Genomic DNA, 21670 nt, shown 5'->3' on the forward strand with positions numbered 1-21670 from the left:
ACCAACATCATAATCTATGATTATGTAGCCAATTCTTTTATATCCTTATTCCATTACTTATTTTACTTATCCATTTCTTATACCTTTACCAATACTACCTATTTATCATCTTTGTTGCATCCATACTTAGAGTTCAAGGGAATTACCTCTTGTCATTCCTAGATCGAGACAACAATAAGGCTATCTACTCACTTCCCTTGAAGATTGTAGATTTGTCTTATATCACTTAGACCAACAATCCATCCGCCACCCACTGTGGTCAGAGACTCCTAAAGCCCATGTTTCGAAATCTCTCACCTCTCAAACCAAAATCTACCCACCAAACACACATGCAATGCACATTGTGGCTCAGATCTTGCAAAATAGGCCTCGATTTTACCTTTCTTTAGAGACGTATCGGGTTCCATATGAGTTTTCAGTTTCCCCAACGGTGAAAACTTTTTCCTTTAGTGACAAGAAAATCTAATTCCCTCCATCGATTCTTTTTTGTTTTTGGGTATTTTTTTGAATATATGCTCATACCTTATTTCTTTTCATTTTACAGAGGCTTTTATAAGCAATCCCGAAACTAATGGGATATGATAGGGGTTTTTTCATTCGATGTGATTTTAGTTGCCTTTTTGTTATTAATTTTGTTTGATTTCTTGCTTATTTTGGTGCTTTTGTGTGAAAATATATTTCTCATTTTCTAATTCGATTGATTCATTCCATTTTTGGTTTTATTTGTATGTTACTGAAATCTTATGAAAGGATTTGTTTGCTTTCGTTCTCGGTGTTGATTTGGATGCATATTTCCTCGTCAATTTGGTTGCCTTTGGTGTTGGTTTATTACAAAACCATTATGAAAATAGGTTTCGAATCGACACGTGTGGTTTTTCACCGACATGTGGTATTCGTACACCGATAATCGCTTAAATGGTGACTTTTTAATTTTCCAGGTGTGATTTGATTTAATCTCGATCGTTGGATCAAATAGCCAGATCCAATAGCCCTAGTTCTCCTACACATGTCATATAATACTTAGGGTTTTTATAACCCTAAATGTCTTTAAATCTAGATCATTCATTTCCTTGTGATCGTGCGATTCTCCTCTATGCATTATTGAGACTAAATTATAAAACCATATAGTGCACTGGACCTTGTTTTGGACATGAACATGGATTGGACCTTAACATCAAAATAAAAAAATATCAATATAATATAATATAATATAATATAATATAATAATATTAATAATATATAAATTATATTATATAATATGTATTGTATATATATATATATATATATATATATATATATATATATATATATATATATATATGTCATACTACACATAATATATTATAATATATATAATTTAATATTTTGTTAAAAAATAAATGTACTATTTTTAGAAATATGCTATATAATATTATATATATACTAAATAATGTATAATAAATATAATTTATAAATACCATATTATATATAAAGCATGAATACCATATATAATATATAAATATACCATAATATAAAATATATAATAAAATACTACTTAAAGTTCAAATTAAATCCCCGGACAAAAATACGCGTCTACATACAATTATGTCACTCCGTTGTTAATGGCTTAATGGGATGATGCCATGACATCTCTACCTCATGATGGTGATAACCTGGACGATTTCATTAAACCCATTTAATCCATTGTTTTCATTTTAAGAATACTATATTTCATAAAAAAAAACTCTAATTTACAATCCTAACCTTAAATCATAAATTTATTTGTTTCATCCTCTTCTCCTCAATGCCAAAAGTAGGAAATAGGAAGGAGAATTTCGATGGTGGCACAAGCGACAACATAAATAGTAAAAAATGGTGAAATGAAACAACCTATTGCATTTTTGGTCAGTGGGTGTATAACCAGGATAATTGAGGACATCATGGTCCAATGATAATCTCGAAAGGAGTTTTTTCTGCTGCAAAAACTATGGGAGTTTTACTTGTTAATTTTTCTGATGGGTGATCCTCCAAAGACTCCACGAGTGTGCATTTTTCTTATGGTATTATTGAATAAAATCAAAGCAAATGACATTAGAAGAAGGAAATAGAGAATTGCTTGGATTATTATTTTTATTTTATGGTTCAATTGGTATAGTACCTAAATAATTCATATTACGACAATGGTGATGAAATTTTAGCGTCAAATTTGTCTATTGCACTTTTTTTATACTGGATGAAATTTAGGGTGAGAATTTTTAAGATTAATGGGTTGGATTTAGTTTAGGATTTATAAGACTTTGCAAGTTTTTTGTGAAAGATGTAAAGGATGTAAAATAAACCCTTTGATTTATGTGAAATTGATAAATTCATATAAATGTTTGTAGTTAGTTATGGTTGTAATTCAAATAAAAATTCAATTGAAAATTCAAATTTAATAATAGAAGACAACATGTATTGTATCCAAAATGAATCTCATTCAATTAGAGTTTGTAATTGATAATAAACACATAGGTACCACACATGAAGTGCAAATAAACACTTAAGTTGACATATTATCAACCTAAGTATAAAAGCCCAAAATATGAATCAAAATATCAATGTTAGTAAACTCAATTGTTTAAAAGATCAAAGATCAAAAACTATCAATTTAAGTATTCAAGTCCAAAATATCAAGCAAAATATTAAATTACTGAAATCATCCAAATAAACTAGCAAAGCTTCACCATCCATGGTCGTTTTCAAAAACATATGGACAATCTTCTTGGAAAGTCTGGGTTAAATGTTGGTTGGATGTGACACCTTCTTATGAGGTTGGCATCCATCTAACTGACATTACATTTCATGCTAAATGGTTGGTTGGATAAGTTTTGTGGTCTGGAGTAGGGATAAAGATAAATGGACTAGCTTGTGATAATGATGTATTCATTGATGTAGTTTTCCTCCTAACATGTATCCACATGTGTATGGAAATGAGAAACATAATTGTGATATAAGGTTAAAAAAGAAACATAAGTAAAACATATTTAATAGTACTTACCTTTAGCGTAGTTCGCTTATAATAATAGTTATAAAGAGAGTATCAAAATGGCTCCCAATGAAGCTTTATACAGAAGAAGGTGTCGAACTTCATTGAATTATAATGATTTGAAAGATCGAGATATAATCAATTATGATATAAATAAAGAATTGGAAGAAAGAGAAATTTATACAAGATAATCTTAATATTGTAATTGATCGACAGAAATCTTGTTCAGACTTAAAAAGAAAAGAGATCGAATATCAAGTCGGTGATAAAGTATTCCTTAAAGTATCACATTGGAAAAAGATTCTAAGATTTGAATGAAAAGGAAAATTGAGTCTGAGGTTTAATTGTCCATATGAAGTTGTGAAAAGAGTTAGTCCAGTGGCCTATCAGTTAGCTTTACCTCCAGAAATGGATAAGATTCACAATGCTTTTCATGTGTATATGCTTCAAAAGTATCGATCAGATCCTTTACATGTCATCACACTAGTGGAAATCGAGATTCAACTAGACTTAAATTATGAAGAGAAACCAGTGAAGATACTAGAGTGTTTAGTCAAAGAACTAAGGAGCAAGACCATTCCACTGGTTAAGATTCTTTGGCTAAACCATAAAATTGAGGAAGCTATATGAGAAAGAGAAGAAGATATGAAAAATTAGTTTCCACATCTTTTTGCAACACATATGTAATTAAAATTTGAGTAAGAATTTTCAAAAGGGGGGATAATTATAATATCCCAAATTTTGAACTTGTGACCAAAATGTAAATTTTGAAAGTTTAGTCGCCAAAGTAGACACTTAAAAAAGTTTAAGGACCAAAGTCATAATTTTACAAAAAATAATTTTTATCCCGTAAATGACTAGTTCACTCCCAAGAATGATATTTTTATGGGTTTCATATTTTATATGGGGTTTGTATAAAAGGCTATTAAGCGATAAAGTTTAGTAAAATACTTAGATAATCAGATCGAATAAGAAATGTAGGAAAATTTGAAGGATGATAGTATAAGATTAATAATATTATTTTTAATATTTTAAATAGTAGAGTTTAACATGGATCAATGGATTTAAGTTGTTTTTTCCATGTCAAATCGGGACCATTGGATTAAAGTAGCTATATTGGAATTTTTGGAATAGTGTAAGGATCAAAATGAAAAATAAAAAATATTATTTTATATTGACATGATGAAGTAAAGAATGATGTCATGATAATATCATGGTGGTAATTATCATGGTTTAGTAGTGGTAAATAGGTAATCTTTAATTAGATGAATTTTTAATTCATTTATTAGCTTTAAAAGATAAACATTAAGAGACTTTTTGTTAGAATAATCAATAAACTTTATTATTCTTCTCCATAGTTGTCGTGAACTCCATAGCAAGGTGAGAAAGTTTTTTTTTTCATTTTTAAGCTATTTTATTAAGTTCTTGGATTACGAATTAAAATAGAAAAATAAATTAAATTAAATTATCTATCTTTTGGTGTAAATATTTCATGTTTTCTTGCGTGGAGAGTTGATTTCATGAAAATGGTGGTTGTATGAGAAGTTTAAATTTAATGACTTATGGATTAATTTTGATGTTAGTGATGTTATAGAATCAATTTCAAGGTTGTGTGATGATTGGAATCACTTGGAAATTCTTGTTTAAGCATTCAACACCTTGGCGTTTAATGGAGAAATTTTGAAGTTAAATAGTTTTTTATATGGAAATGATTGAGATTACATGGGAAGGATGTTTAGATGATGAATTCATGTTTGAATCAAATTATAAATCATTATAAACATACCCCATAGTATTTGGCTATAGTAAAAAATATTAGGAAAAAATATGCGAAAATTTCCCAAGGATTGGAATGGACATAAAAATGATTTTACATGTTTTGAAATATGTTTTCGACCAATTTGGAACTTTGTTAAGTTATAAGGAATTTTTTGTATACTTTGAGAAATTGAAGGATTAAGATACAAATGTTGGAAGGTTGATATACTATGTTGACATTTAATGTTATAAGGTTCAATTGAATCATTTTATAAGTTTGTATAAGTTTAGAGACCAAAATGCAAATCTTGGAAAATTTAGGAAATTAATGGTATTTTGTAAGTGTTGGTGCATTTTTTGAAAATATTGCTAGGACGTTTGAATATGGTGATTTATATGGAATTCAAGTGAATAGCAAGGGACCATTTTAGATGTTTTCAAAATATTGGGATAGATTTTAAAGAAATGTTAATTGGTGGCTAAATGGGGAATTTTGAAAAGTTGGATGAATTATTGTTAAGAAGTATTATTACAAGGACCTGAAAGGTTAATTTGAAAGAGCTAAGTCAATATTTATTAGGTGAAAGAAAATTAGCATTGAATATTTATTAATCGCATTTTTTTAAAATTTGTACACGAATACATGTCTACTATGTTAGCTGAAATACTAACATATGTTTTGAAATTGTATATGTCGGGTAAATGATTCTCGTGTAGATCGTGACTGAAAACAAGAATAGATAGAGTTAAAAGGATAAGACAATGTTCGAGAGGGAATCCATATACACAGTAAGGCATATTACTGAGGCGCCAGGTAAGTGCATCTATACTTACTATTAAATACTATATAAGAAAGACTTGTGATGAGGCAACCTCAATTGATTTGAAAATAAAACATTTTAAAATCGTATTTTGAATGTATATATAATTTTTTATTATTGTTTTACTACATGGTATATGAATGTTTTTGGGTACGAACTGTCTAATTCATATTTATATGAGACTTTGATATTTTTCATATGGATGCTTTCATATGTGAAATGGTATATGATTTTGACAAAAGTCCATTTTATGTGACTTAAGAGTTATTGGAACAAGTAGCATGCCATGAGGTGGAATGTTATTAATAAATCATACATAGTCACATTTGTGTACATCATACAGGATACATTTATGTATTCCTGATCATAGGTACAATGATGTTGTGTTCTACAGTACATGTACATTCACAGGGCACCTATGTTGGGTTATATGTGAATAAATTGCACATAATAGTTATGACATGAACTGAAATAGAATAGTACATGTTTGATCAATATAATTTAAAGTAAAGCTTTTATTACATACTCGGATTTGATGTGAGATGACTCATAATAGATAAGCTGAACTATAGGTTACTGATTTATGAAAATGATTTTAATAAATTATTTTTATTTTATATATGTTTTTATACGATGTTATTTTTTATATCATGATACATGTTTTATATATTATTAAGGGCACTTCATATTATTACTATCATTACCTCACTAGAAACTTAGTGTGTGATTGTGTCACATGTAGGAAAAGGAAAGGAAAAGACTGCGAAGTATGGAGCGTGTCGGCATCACTTTTGAAGAATCAAAACTTCCTTTAGAATCAGTATCAACATCTTGTTAGGTTACTTTTGACTTATATAGTGGCATGTATATTATAGATGTTTAAGTTGCTTTGACATGAAGTTTTAAATATGGTTTTGTAATATAAAATTACTATTATTTAAATATGGAAATACTAAATATAACTAGTAGCATAAATGAATAAAACTGCCTAAAACTTGCCTAAATTAAAATTTAACTAAGTAGCATTTAAACATAATGCCTAATTGTTGCATAAAATCGAATTTACTGAGCGTTAAAATATTAAATTGTAATTTTACACGATTACTAGATTTAAAGTAAATATGCCATTTGGAGATTTTAAAATAAACAAAATTTTAAAAATTTTCAATTATTAAATGTTTTATATGATTGATGTGACATATATGACTTCCATTCGGGGACGTATACGTGAAAGGGTATTATATTTATTGACATTAGAGCTACAAGTATAAAAAAAAGTTTGTACATGCCATTAGGATGTTAATGTTACTGATCTGGTATGATTGGTTTGATTATTGATGTTGCTCCTTACTAACGTATGATTGAAATGTGTATGTTATATATGTTGAAAATTGAGGGTTCGTTTCATGCGACCGAGCAAGAAGTACCATAAAGGATTGAGAGTAGGAGTAATGAGGTAAATAGTGAACATCTTGCTCATCTAAACCACAAGTAACATCGACACATCAAGGAGATCCTGTGGAGTATCAATGATCGTTTTTCCAGACCTTGGAGACTATCTTGGTATGACATCAACCACTACCTGTTCCTCCATCTCCCCGAGTGTCGATTACAAAGTAATTAAAGAGTTTTGGATCTTTGGAGTTCAAAGGAGAAGCTGATAAGGGTCCAATACCTGCAGTGTTTAGCTCAATGATGAAATGTTATGTTGGATGGATTTCATTGTACAAATCTCAAGAAATTGGATGGAGTTGTAAAATTGTTTCAAGGTCAAGCTCCAATATGGTGGACGAATGCCACAGTACATGTTCCTCCCTAGCAAATGCTTGGCAATTCTTCCTGGAAGAATTTAAGAACAAGTATATTGGTGACCAATTTATTTGGGAAATGAAGTAGCAATTTCTCAATTTGAAGTAAGGCAATCAGGTTGTCTATGAGTTTGGGTGCAATTTCAATAAGATTAGCTAGTTTACATCATATTTGATCCCTAATGAGATGGACTGATATGAATAGTTTATCAAGGGCTTACATCTGAAATTAAAAGAGTTCATGTTGCCATTATATCGCCCTATATTTCATGAGACAACAAACCGAACCAAAGATTTGGAAAGAGTCCAAAATGAAAATTTTGCAGAGCATAGAGTTCAAACAGTAAAAAGACTGAGAACATCTTTAGCTTCAGCCCAGTCCAAGAGAGGTCGAGGTTCAAGCTACAGATATCATAATAGATCTGAGAGAACTACTTCAAATCGTAAGGGATTTAATACTAGAAGAGGCCGACAATCCCATCCAACTACTATAGGTGCAGGAAAATCAGCTCAGAAGGACTTTCGATTATGTGAGATCTGTGGTATATCACATTCAGGAGTATGACGAGGTGTTTCTGGAGCATGCTTTCGTTGTGGAGAGACTGGTCATTTTATGAAAGATTATCCTGGAATGTGCACAATAACCAGAGTTTATAATATCAAGACTGATGAGGATCAAGATGACCTAGAGATCATAACATGATGGTCATATTTTTAACATGGTTGAAGATTTTCTTGAGGTATTTTTGGATGATTTTTCTTTGGAAAAAGCTTTGACCAATTCCTTAACAACTTAGCTACATTTTGTAAGTGATATGAAGAAGCAAATATTGTGCTCAATTGGGAGAAATGACATTTTATGGTAACGTGAGGCATAGTGTTAGGCCATCGAATTTCGCATCGTGACATTGAGGTGGATAAAGGAAAAGTGGAAAGAATTTAGAAACTACCACCTCCAACAAATGTCAACAAAATAAGGAGTTTTCTTAGGCATACTGGTTTTTATTAAAGGTTCATCAAAGATTGTTAAGATTGTTAGATCAAAATAGAAAATTTATGTTTGATGATGTCATCCTTGATTCCTTTGAAATAGTCATGCTAAAATTTGTGCTCCTATTGTTTTTTCTCTTGATTGGAATTTTCCTTCTGAGTTAATGTGTGATGCAAGTGATCATGTTGTTGGAACAGTGTTGGTGCAAGAAAAGAATAAAATCTTACATACCATACATTATGCTAGTAGAACCTTGAATAATACTCTGACCAATTACACAAAAATTGAGAATGAGTTGCTTGTTATTATGTTATTTTTTGATAAATTTAGATCTTATATTGTTGGAAAAAAATGTTATTTTCTACATAAATCAATCACCAAGCTAAGACTGATGTGATGAGTGTTGTTGTTATAAGAATTTGACATCTAGATTAGGGATAAGAAGAGATCCAAAAATCAAGTGGCTAATCATTTGTCTCGTTTGGAATTAGGAAGTGAATATGGAAGTATACTTTTGATTCCGGATTATTTTCCAAATAAAAAGCTTCTTGCAATCTAAACAATTCCTTGGTACATTGACGTTGTGAACTACTTGGTGACCGGATTGCTGCCACTAGATCTTAACTGCCAAGGAAAAAAGAATTTTTTGTGAGATCTTAAAGTATATCACTGGGACAAGGCATACCTTTTCAAGCAATGTAATGATCAAATTGTGTGATGATGTGTCCCTAAATGGAAGCAACAAAGTATATTGCATCACTACCATAGTGTGCCTTATGGTGGTCACTTTGGAGGAATGCACACTACAGCAAAGGTTTTTCAATGTGGCTAGTATTGACCAATATTGTTTAAAGATGTAAATGACTTTGTTAAGCATTGTGGTCATTGTCAATGAACTAGTAGCATTTCTCGTCGCAATGAAATGGCTATGCAACCTATATTGGAGATAAAATTATTTGATGTTTGGGGATTGGATTTCATGGGGCCTTATCCTTCATCCTTTGTTAATCTTTATATTTTTATTGTTGTTTTTGACTATATGTCCAAGTGGGCATTACCTTCAAGTGATGCTAAATTCATCTTGAAGTTTCTTCACACGAATATATTTGCTCCATTTGGAACATCAAGGGAATTTATTAGTAATGAAGGCTCCCAATTCACATGTAAGTAAGTTGTCAAAGCTTTTCTACATTATTGAGTAAAAAATCACATTACTACAATATACCATTGCCAATCCAATGGTTAAGTCGAGGTTTCCAACCGTGAGATTAAGTAAATTTTGAATAAGGTCGTGAATCCATCAAGGAAATTTTGGTCTTTGCACCTTGATGAATATTTATAGGCGTATTGTACAACCTATAAAACCTCATTGGGTGTGTCTCTATTTCACCTAGTATATGGGAAGGCATGTCATTTGCCTATGGAGGTGGAGCATAAAGCAATCTTGGCTCTTAAAAGATTCAATTTTGATCTTAATGTTGATGGCAAGAAAAGAATGCTTGATTTGGATGAGCTTAAAGAGCTTCGTAATTATGCCTATGGGAATGCAAATATTTACAAAGATAAGTGCAAATGGTGGCATGACAATTTTTCCACAACAATTCCATGTAGTATAACAAGTGTTGTTATTTAACTATCATTTAAAGCTATTTTTTAGGAAGTTGAGGTCACAATGGTCAGGGCCGTTTGAACTGGTAGAAGTATACCCTATGGAGCTTTTCTAGTCAAAACTTGATAGATGGAAGCATGTTCAAAGTCAATGGACAACTTTTGAAGCATTATTGCAAAGAACAACCTCGACAAATTGCTTCTATTTCACTAAGTAGAATTTCATTTAAATATTTTTTATTTACTTTTAATAAGTCAATTTTGACATTAGATTAGCTTGCATTTATAACCTCTTTATTACTTATTTTAATCTCTTTTTATTATTCTTACAAAGAATTCCATGACATTGTTTATTGCATCACCATTTTTTGTCAGTTGGTGTTACAAAACAAATGCCATAGTTTTGTGTGGTTGATCTAATAGAAAAACTAGTTGGGCGGTAACTCATTAATTGTAAAAAGTTAATTGTGAGCTGTCACCCATTACCCCACACAACAGATCACATCTGTCTCTTTAAATCTCCATCTTTCCATCCATTTAAAAGAAAGGGATAAACCTTATCTTTTCTTTCTTTTTAAGTTTACCCTAGCATTTATATCTCACCAAACACATTTACTCACCTTACCTTATCATTTTCATCTTCTCCATGTCTATACTCCTAAAAACATAAAGACAAATTTTATTTTCTTTACTTTCCTTCTCTCATACTTTCATCTCCCTTTAAAAATTTTCATCCATGGCTCCCAAAAAGAAAGCTATTGAGAAATCTGTTTGTCGCACGCCAACCCTACCGCTGAAAGAACCGCCTGATCATTCTCTGATAGTACCAAGCATGTAATCGGTTGGTTTCGTTATAGTTAAACACAAGGAAATGTACAATACTAAGCTCGCCAACTGAGGTTATATTTGCAGTAGGAGTTCTGCTTATCGAACATTGAAGACCCATATACATTCGCCTATGTCAATAACACCATGGCCTAACTCAAGCGGGAGACCTTTTGCTCTTATCGTAGTGAAATCCTACCAAAGTTGGTGTGGAAATCTTACACTAACCATACAAATAAGCAACAACCATTGGTTTATGTTAGAGAAAAAATGGTCAATTGGTTGCGACTGCTATTAACAAGCTAATGGGCATTGCTGAAGTAGAGGATGAGAACACTAAGTTCACTGTTTGTCACACTGACGCTAATTTGGAGTTGATCAGTGATTACCTTTTTCTTATGGTTGGAATAATTCCACAACTAGGGTGCCTAATGAGTTGAACCGTTTGTGATAAGGTTGAACTTGACTCGATCAAAATTTGATAAAAGCTCGATTTAAATTGACTATATTGAAATTCGAGCTCGACTCGAGACCTTAGTGAGCTGAGTCAAGTAAACTCCAACTTGACTCGATAAGTTTACGAGCAGTTCATTAATTTTTTTATAATTTTTTAGTAGTTATCTTAATAAATTATTTATTTAAAAAAACTATTAATTTATTAATAGATAATAAAAAGATAATAAATGACTAATCTATTATTTTTATAATAAATAATACAAAATTAATAATTAATAATAATTATTTTATTACACCCTAAAAACAAACTCTAATTATTATTTTAATGTATTTGTAGATTGTTATTTTGTAGTTTAGACTTTCAATTTGTTCCATACACTCTTTTGATAATTTTTTTGTTTAATTTGTTAATTTATGTTTATATTAAGCTTTATTTAATATTAGTAGATTTTACCTATAATTAGAAAAAATAAGATAAAAATTTTAGTGAGCTTAAAGAGCATTGAGATGAGCAACTAGCTTGACAAGCACGTGTCAAGCAAAATTTTAATGAGCTTAGTGATCAACGAGTCGAGTTGAATAGTATATTTTTTAACAAGCATGAGTCGAGAACTGACCAACTTGCAATCGACTCGCTCAATAAGCACCCCTATCCACTACTGGTTCCTACACGATCAAACAAAAGTAGTTGAATTTACCGGTAAGGGTATGGTTTACATTCTTTCGCAATCTTTTAATACCCACAATGCATTATTCTTCCATTACAAACCATCAACCAGTTGGTCTAGTGGGATGAGGCACTAGATCCCTTCACCAAGGTCAGGGTAAAATCTTGGCAATTGCAAATGGAGTAAACTGGGTTGGGAAATGAGCATTTGAGAAAAACTTTAACGAGTTTAATGATCAACGAGTCAAGTTGAATAACAATTTTTTAACAAACATGAGTCAAAAATTGCCTAACTCGCGATCGACTCGCTCGATAAGCCCCCTATCCACCACTGGTTCCTGCAAGATCAAATAAAAGCAGTTGAATTTACTGGTAAGGGTATGATTTACATTCCTTCGTAGTCTTTTAATTTCCACAATACATTATTCTACCATTACAAACCAACAACCTGTTGGTCTAGTAGGATGAGGCATTAGATCCCTTCACTAAGGTTAAGGGTCAAATCCTGGCAATTGCAAATAGAGTAAACTAGGTTGAGAAGGTCACCCTTGCCTCTGCAATATTGATCCAGATTATCAATCAATACATTATAAACCAGTGGTTATACCAAAAAATTTATATAAATAATAATATTTTTAGATATTTGCATAGTAAAAAATTACCATTACAAAAGATCATATTTTGTTTTTACACTCCATTCTATTTGGTAGACATAAATATTGGAAAAGTCATATATGAGGAATTTTTTGCATATGCCCAACAATCTAATGGTTATTTTTCCCCATCCTTAATCATTGTACTATGCTATGAGGTATAAGTGGTTGTAGCTTATTTTGAGCAAATATTAGAAAATCGAATTGTTATTACTTCACTTATGATTAAGAGAATAATGTTGCCAGAAGAGTTGTCACAGGACCAAGATGGTGAGGCCCAGCCTTATAACAGATGCTAGGTACATTGGCACCGATTGTAATATAATAGGAAAGAATTATGTCCATGTTGAGTTATACTCTACAAAATCAATCTCAAATGCACATAACCTAAGTTTCTTATTGGGAGTACGCTCAGGAGAGGGACAATGACATTCAAAATGTGATGTAAAAGAAATTCCTGAGGGTTATTATTATGTTTCCTGCATTTCCAAGTTAAATCTTGGAGATCATTTTCACTCTCAATAACATCATAAGAAATTGGATAGATGTTGACAATCCCATCAATACCAATAAAAGTCATAAGAGTACCTCCATAATAGCCCTTAAGGTGACAACCATCAATATTGCTTTTAGGTCTACAACTTTTAAAACTTTCTTTGTATGATTTTAAACAAATGTACATTCTTTTGAACACCCTATTATCTAATTTAAAAATAGTTGTTCTACTAGAATTAGATGCTATACTTTCTCTAAGATAATCATAAATCTCGAGTATTGACCCTTATGACTCTTACGAACCATATCAAAAGCCAAGTGCTTACCTCTTAGGAATTTACTCAATGACAATTTACACAAATGATCTTCTAGTACTTCTTGTCTTAAAGCTCCAATCAAATACTTAGGGTCAACTCTAAATTTTTCAAGATATGATTTTTCATGCATGTATAGATAGCATATTTATTTTTAAAACCCATCAAACAATTATACTATCCTATATAAGACTTAATCTATCATGAGGTGTTCATGTGATCTTTTCGATCAACCCTTGATGCCAAATATACCATGTACACCCTTCCTTGCAAACAACATGCAACCTTACATTGTTATTTCTTTGGAATTTTATATCAACCCTATTCTTAATATCATATTGTCTAACAGTCTCTTTCAACATCAACTGGTCATCAAAAATCATCCTAACTTTAAACTGTGGGTTTTTTATTTTAACCTCACTGTTAAACTCAAGACATCTATGTTTTATTTGACTAATTCAAAGTAAAATTCACTTATACTATGCAATGACTCTACTTCATCAGTCTCATTTACATCATTCAAAGGCACATCAACCTCACCCTATTCTCTATTATTTAACTCATTAAAATCTCTCTCAAACTCTACTTCCACATGTACATCATGTACAAACCCCTTTTCATCACTCGTATCATTTTCACTATACTCAAAATCACTAACAAAAGAATAAATTTCATTGACAACATATTTTGTATCTTCTTCAAAGCTGAACTTAGTCCTAAATGTTTCATTATTTTCTTGATTTTTAGTAATAATTGTTTGAGGTTGTTCTTTTTAGAATAGTTTCAGTGATTTCTATCCTAAAATTTGCTTCATTTTCTTTTAAGTAAAAATAAATTTACCTAGTTCGAGGCATATCTTCTAACATGATAAGAATAACACATTATGTTTTTAGCCGCTTAACAGTGAAGTTCACCCAGGTTATCTCTAATACAATTTCCACAAACCATAATGCCCTAACTCTTTCACAATATCAAACATTTCAAGTATTAACATTCTATCCATATGACATATATAAAAAACACGTACATTCTTACTGGTGTACTTAAAATCAAATGAATTTACCATAAAATCATCATGGTACATGTCAATTCTAAAATAGTCAACGATGCACCTATAGAAAATTATAAAAAGAATATTTTTTAAAACATAGTATATGATCTACTCTTTTTTTTTTTTGCAAATCATGTTCACCTCATCCACCTTTTAGAATAATAGTGGCAAAACATAAAACTCAGTAGATGTGCCACCAATATTTAAAAAAATAAAAGTTGAATCACCATTGGTGAGAACTTTAGAATAATGAATGCACAAATATTAATATGATCTACATACAAAAATAATCAAAATCAAGAATCATAAAAATCATATTAGATGCAGCAACCGACCATAAAAAATTATAAAAATAATCAACAAACAACCACATATATGCATTCATGTAGTGTAAAATAAGACAGAAATAGGGTACCATACGCAGCAGTAATCACAAGACAACAAAAAAATAAATAGAAAACAACAAATATAGTAAAGTGGGAATGCAATAAACTATAGTTAGCTGATGAGAAAACAACAAATCTACAAAAAAAAAAATTAAGAAACTAAATAAAAATAAGAAAACAACAAATCTTTAGAACAAATTTACAAAAATCCTAAAAATGTTTAGAACAAATCTAAAAAACACTAAATATCTTTAAATTGTATAAACCTATTTCATTTTTGGAACATTATCATATTTGATACTCGTCATTCCTTTGGATAGTAGTAATCGTTTCTTCTTTTTGATTTGCAGTGAAAGGTGAAACAAAAGAATTTTTTAGAGATAAAGAACTTTTTGTAGATAAAAAGATAGATTTTGGGATTTTTTTCACGTCTAATGGATTTTGGTTCATTTGATGGGTTTTCAGAAATATTAAGGAGGGTTTAATTTTGTTTTGAGAATAATAAAAAACTAAATGAATAGTTAAATGTGTTTTGGGAATAATAAGAGTAGTTTAGGGAATAAAGAATGTCATTAATAAAATTGCTTCATTTTAATGAAAGTGTCCAGATCATCACCATCACGGTGCAAAGATGCAATTGTCCAGGTCATAACCTTTAATTCATTAACGGTGATGTGACATAATTGCAGTTAAACATAAACATCAGTGTTAAAATTGATAAAATTAAGAGGTCAGTGGCATAAATATGTCATAGTTTAAAGTTGAATGGTATTTGATGTAGTTTGCCCTATTCAAAATATTATCAACCATAGACTGAGTATTAAATTTGACTCAATGATTTGACCTGCCTATATCCATGACCCAAATTCCATTAAAATGCTTTTTTCGAAGATATTTCATTAATTAAATAACCTATACATAAAATATTATCAATCATTAATCAAGGATTGGACTTTGCTTAATGATATGGTGATAACAAATAAGATGATGGTATGCATTCTAATTGTAAGATTAAATTTATAATTAAAATTAAGATCAAATTGATTAAATGTGTAAATATAGAGTATCAAATGTGTTATTATCTTAGTTATGATCAAATTGATAGAATGTATAAGTAATGAGAACTAAATATGATATTAACCAACTATTCTGTTAACAATTTATGGTCGGTCGCTTGATTGAGATGATTAATTTTTTTAATTCAATAGTCAAATAGTGGCTCAATAGTTTAGTGTCCTTGATAGTAATTTACCCTTATTTTAATTAACTTCACAAATAAAAGAAATTGACCCATTACATTACAAACTTTGGAAGGGGGTTTACACCAATAACACGTGTAATATTGTAGAATGCCAACAAGAGACATAACCACTGCACTCTTATGCTGTTAACAATTTAACCTAAATTAAAACTTAGTGGTATTTTTTAAGCACTCGTAACAATTTTTAGTTATTTGAGGGTTGCTTCTCAGTTTTTCACAAGGTGCGAAGATAAAATTATGATAAATGGAAATAAAAGAAATAAATTCAGAGTTTTTTAAAAGTAGAGAAATTAAATGCATCCCCATCATGGTTGAGAATACTACTTTTGCTGCCATTATAACATGGAGGCCATGGGACATTACAAATAGAAGCAATTCTTCTAGCATTGCTGATTAGATATAGGTCCGTAATGTATCATCGAAGGCATGGCTGCTGCAACAAGCGGCTGACGGAGCCACAATCGAGGACATGACATGAGTGCCGATGTGCAGGGGCTAAGCTCTCGGGTATCACATATCACTGCTAGCACTACATGGCAACATCTTTGTTTTCATACACAAACAAGGCAACCAAGTTTAATAGTAGTGTGGCCTTCATTTATATGAGTAGGGATTTATACCTGTCATTGTTAAAATTTTTAAATTCGAATAAAATTATTGATTTGATTTATAATTATAAATTAAATTAAAAAAGTGAGTCAATGTGAATTTGATGAGGTAGATTCCACCATTTATAATTTTTTTGAGGGTCGCGCTATTACTTAAGAAATAACACGTGGACAAGGAATCATAATTATAGTAGATTTGATCAATAAATATTATCTCACACTTGGGATATGAAATTAGGAGTGCTCAAGGTCGGTTAACCGTACAATTAGTTTAAATAGTCTGACTAAATATTAGAACGATTATTAAATTTTACTAATTATAACCTAACCATTAAAAAATGGTTAATCTTTACTAACGGTTCGATTATATAGGTCAACTTGTATCTTATTACAATTTTTCCACATTTTTACTCAATTTTAAAAAAAATACATATTGACACTACATAGTACTTAATACATACACATAATACATTTGCATATTTTTAGATTAGTTTCAAGTTCCAACATGCACAAAATACGTAACTAATCATATTATAAATTTAAGCACATATCAATTAACAATAATTCAAAACATCATCAAAGTTTCAAAAAAAAAATTTACTAAACATAAAATAAAGTATCTAATAACTCTAACATAAAATAAATGAAACTTCTATAATATGGTACCATAAACAACAAAAAAATAACTCTAATATAAAATCATCAATACCAAAGTCTTCATTGGCTTCCTTCGAAATGGAATTTCTCTCATCAATCTTGAAGCTAGATTTTTCCTTTTTAATATGTTTTATTGTTTTTCTTATCAACTAAAATATAAAATATATATTTCTAAAGTTAAATAAATAATTAAAAATAAAACATCGATAATAATAAAAGTAGTTTGAAATCTTGAACTTACCTTTTCGTAGCAGTCATAACTTCTTGATTTGCAGCACATGTAATTAATTTGCTGACTCAATTTATAATAGTTATAACCCAATTTGTAGCACCCTTATTTGTAGCTCTCAATTTGCAAGTTGAATTTGTCAGTATAAATAGTTAAGATGATAGGTTGGTATATAATATATATAATAAATAAATCAAGAAAGAAAAATAAAAGAGCGAGTCTCCAAAATTAATTTGAAATAGAATTGCTTTAAAGAAAATATAGTTAATTATAAAATCAACCTTCAGTTTTTACTAGGATTTGTAGAGCGATCTTTAAAATTTATATTTATAATTTAGTAATGGAAAACCAGTGGTTAACCATTTTATCAAAATTTGTAACCATAATCGTAACGATTCAATTAATTAACATGTAAAATGATGGTTACACCCGTTAACAATTATGATTAACAATTACAAGTTAATTTGCACACCCCTACGTGGAAGTCTAGATTTCATAATCAATGGATGCAAAATAAATTGAAGTTTAGTTTAATTTTAGAAAAAAAAAGTTGTTTATACTAATTATATTACTGGGTAAACTATGTATTTAGTATGTAAACTATTAATTTTGATCCGTTTTAGTACATAAACTTTTATTTTTTTAAAATCATACCTAACATTTAGTTTTCACTTCATTTTAGTACCCTCACTATTAAAATTTAACACGTTTAATACCTAAACTATCAGTTTTAATCTGTTTTAGTACCTAAGTTTCAATTTTTTCAAAACTTAACGTTAGACTTTGAACGGTGGTACTAAAATGAAACAAAAATTAAACTTAGGTATAATTTTAAGAAAGTGAGAGTTTAAGTACTAAAACGGACTAAAACTGATAATTTAGATACTAAACGTATAATTTACGCTATATTATTTATCAAATACGACCAATCATTAATTACTCCATTTAAAAAAGAAAGTCTAAATTACTAATTTATCAATAGATAATAAGTAAGATGCCAAATTAATAATTATTAGTTAACTAAACAATTAATTTCTAATAAACAATAAAAAATATTTAATTATTAATTAATAATTAATAATTATCAATTAACTACACCTAAAAATCAAACTGAGTGCATTATAAAATACGACCAATCATTAATTACCATTCAACAACTTTCTATATTATATAATACAAAAGATTTCTGATTTGAAGATTCTATTTCTAAATTATTTGGTAATTAATGACTATTTAAGAAAGTTGTTGAATGGTAATTAATGTTTGGTCGCATTTGTTTTAAACTATTAATTAATAATTAATAATTAACAATTAATTATTGTTCATATTTGTTTTAAATTGGCAACTACTGTTATTAGTTTAAATTATATAATACAAAAGATCTAAAGTTTTAGACTTGGAAAAGCTGAGTGCGCTTGGAATTGAAGAGTCACCATTTAGAAGGGGGAAAAAATTAGGTATTAATATCAGGAAAGATGGTGTCACCTGTCTTTTTATTGTTTAACAAACCAACATGTAGACAAAGAATCAACATTATAATAAGATTCGAACAATAAATATGCCTTTACTTGGGACCTCTAGCGTACAAGTCTAGATTTGATTACTAAAGAAAGCAAAGTAATTTTTAATTAAAAAATTTAAAACTTATTGAATTAGTATCATGAAATTAAATTATTTAATTTAAAAATAAAAATAATATTTTATTAATATAATAATAAATATAATTATCGACATCTACATAAACATATACATTTGTATCGGTCGACTGACTTTACGTGAATTCCCAGCGAATGCAGTAGCAAAAATTAATAACGAATGCTCGCATCAAACTCCTTCCACCATCGTATCTTCGTCATCTTTTATCTACGGAATTCTCCGTACTGTAGACTGATTGTTGTTTAGTTTTCGGCTTTAGTCTTTTCTAATTCAAAAATTAATACGAAATGGTTAATCCTTTTTAATTTACTACAAGTTTTGATTTATATGTTTCTAACCTGAGGTGTAAATGAACATAATGTTTGGTGAATCCTTCATATAATGTTTGGTTTTTAAGCTAAATAAACGAGTGTGAATAAATTTTTTAATGTTCATTTAATAAATGAATGGGCAACGAACATATATATATGTGTTCAGTTCTTTTATATTCACTAACAAGCTCGTTTATAATATCTTTTATGAGCTTGTTTACGGACTCGTTCATTTATGTTCATGAGTACAAGCTCGTTTACCCGGTTCTCCTTTTACTTCTATTTTTTTAAAAATTTTAAAATTGGTTAAGATAGGGACTAAATAGAACACACGATACAACTTGAAATTTTAAATTATGAACTTTAAGGATTTTAAGCACTAGTGGTGCAATTTTACCATTTCACTTTATCTTGCAAATAAAAGATTAAAACTAAAAATTCAACATAAAAACAAACGTTAAACAAATACTAGACAAACACTAAAACACTAAACGAACATGTTCGTGAACACTAAATGAACACGTTCGTGAACATACAAACAAACGCTAAACAAATACTAAACGAGCACTAAATGAATATTAAAATTTTAAATGAATTTATTCGTGAACGATGAAAGAATAAATTCATGAACATATAAACGGACACATTCACAAACATTAAATGAACAAGTTTAGGAACAATAGATTAACGAACATGAACCAAATATGAACATCTTAGAAAATAAATATACAAACAAGAATATAACATTATGTGCTCAAACTTGATTCATATACAAGCGTATGGATATGATGTTAGTCAAAGAACACAAAACCACAATTAATTTATGAGAAAAATAATTTAATAATCAAAATAAAGATAGATTAATTCTAACTTCAAAATTGAAAGGAAGTATAACTACAAAAATATAATACTACTTATGAAAATGTGATACTAAACAAAATAATGTTTACAAAAGTAGAAAAATATAATACAACATTTAAATTGTAAGTATAATTAAAAATATTACATTTATCTCAGAACTTAAATCAGTACTCAATAATAGAACTTAAATCAAGATATATCCAAATTTAAATGTATTTATTATAAAGCCTAAACATAAAATTTCATAGTTCAAAAAGAATATGTGAAAGAAAAATTATATTCAAGTTTATTTTAATTAACTGGAAAATCTTTATGGATATATGAAAGAACTTAACACAACAATAATCTTAATTAGTGGTTTTTTTCTTTTAAAAAATTTCCATGAATTTTGTTTTAAAAAAAGGAAGAAGAAATTGTTCTTGAATTGTCGCTTCTCAAATCAGAACGGAAAAAATAATGAAAAATGAAAAATGAAAACGGGAAAAGATTAGCTATATAACCACAAGTATAATTAATCAATACTAAAATAATAAAAAGGTAAAATATTTCCATAATTTTCTCTAATTATTGTTTTATTTATTTATTGTTAAACATGATTCATTTATTTAGGGCAGAACTTTCGGTGCCTCTAGATAGTACGTGCACTAATCAAGCAACGCTTCAGCATCGGGGATATGGGACTCTACAAGTGGAAGCAATCCTTTTAGTGTTGGGGTTGTCGACAAAGTGTTTAAGAGCGGGGTTCCTAATGTACCCACAAAGGCAAGGCCGCTGCTCGTTCAGCTTGCTGCAACAGGCGATCGACGGAGCCCCCGGAGATGTCAATGCGGATATGCAGGGTCTAAGCTGTTGGGGATCACATATTGCTGCCTCCGTCACGCGAGTAAACAGCAACACCGCCAGTGCAGCCACGCACAAAGCAACAAACGAAACCCTCTTCATCTTTGGTTTCTTTCCTACAACAAGGTGGTGGTAATTCTAAGAAAACAATGACTTTTAAATGTACTCGGTGCATGAGTTGTGCCACAATTTATAGGACTTGTGGTTGGTAATTTCTGATGTTTTATCAAGATTTAAGGACATTAAACTGTCATTACCAATGAGATTTTGGTGGAAATTGTAAAGGTTGAGTTGGGGCGCAATTGGTATACAATTTATATTTTATAGTTTAATTATTCGAAATTGTCAATGAATATGACGAAAAACTTTGAAAAAGTTGTGTATGGAATTGAAGAGGCAGATTCCCACCA

At 29.7% G+C, this 21670-nt stretch overlaps 1 protein-coding gene across 1 annotated transcript; it reads right to left on the minus strand.

Annotated features, from left to right (window-relative positions):
- Positions 1-21080: 21080 nt before the first annotated feature.
- LOC120171902 (non-specific lipid-transfer protein 2-like) lies at positions 21081-21362 on the minus strand. The gene has a single exon (XM_039179511.1). The coding sequence runs from the start codon at positions 21360-21362 to the stop codon at positions 21081-21083; it is 282 nt and encodes a 93-aa protein (XP_039035442.1).
- Between the last annotated feature and the right edge of the window lie 308 nt (positions 21363-21670).

The sequence above is a fragment of the Hibiscus syriacus genome, unplaced genomic scaffold (assembly GCF_006381635.1).
Source record: "Hibiscus syriacus cultivar Baekdansim isolate YM2019G1 unplaced genomic scaffold, ASM638163v2 tig00111837_pilon, whole genome shotgun sequence".
Lineage (NCBI taxonomy): Eukaryota > Viridiplantae > Streptophyta > Magnoliopsida > Malvales > Malvaceae > Hibiscus > Hibiscus syriacus.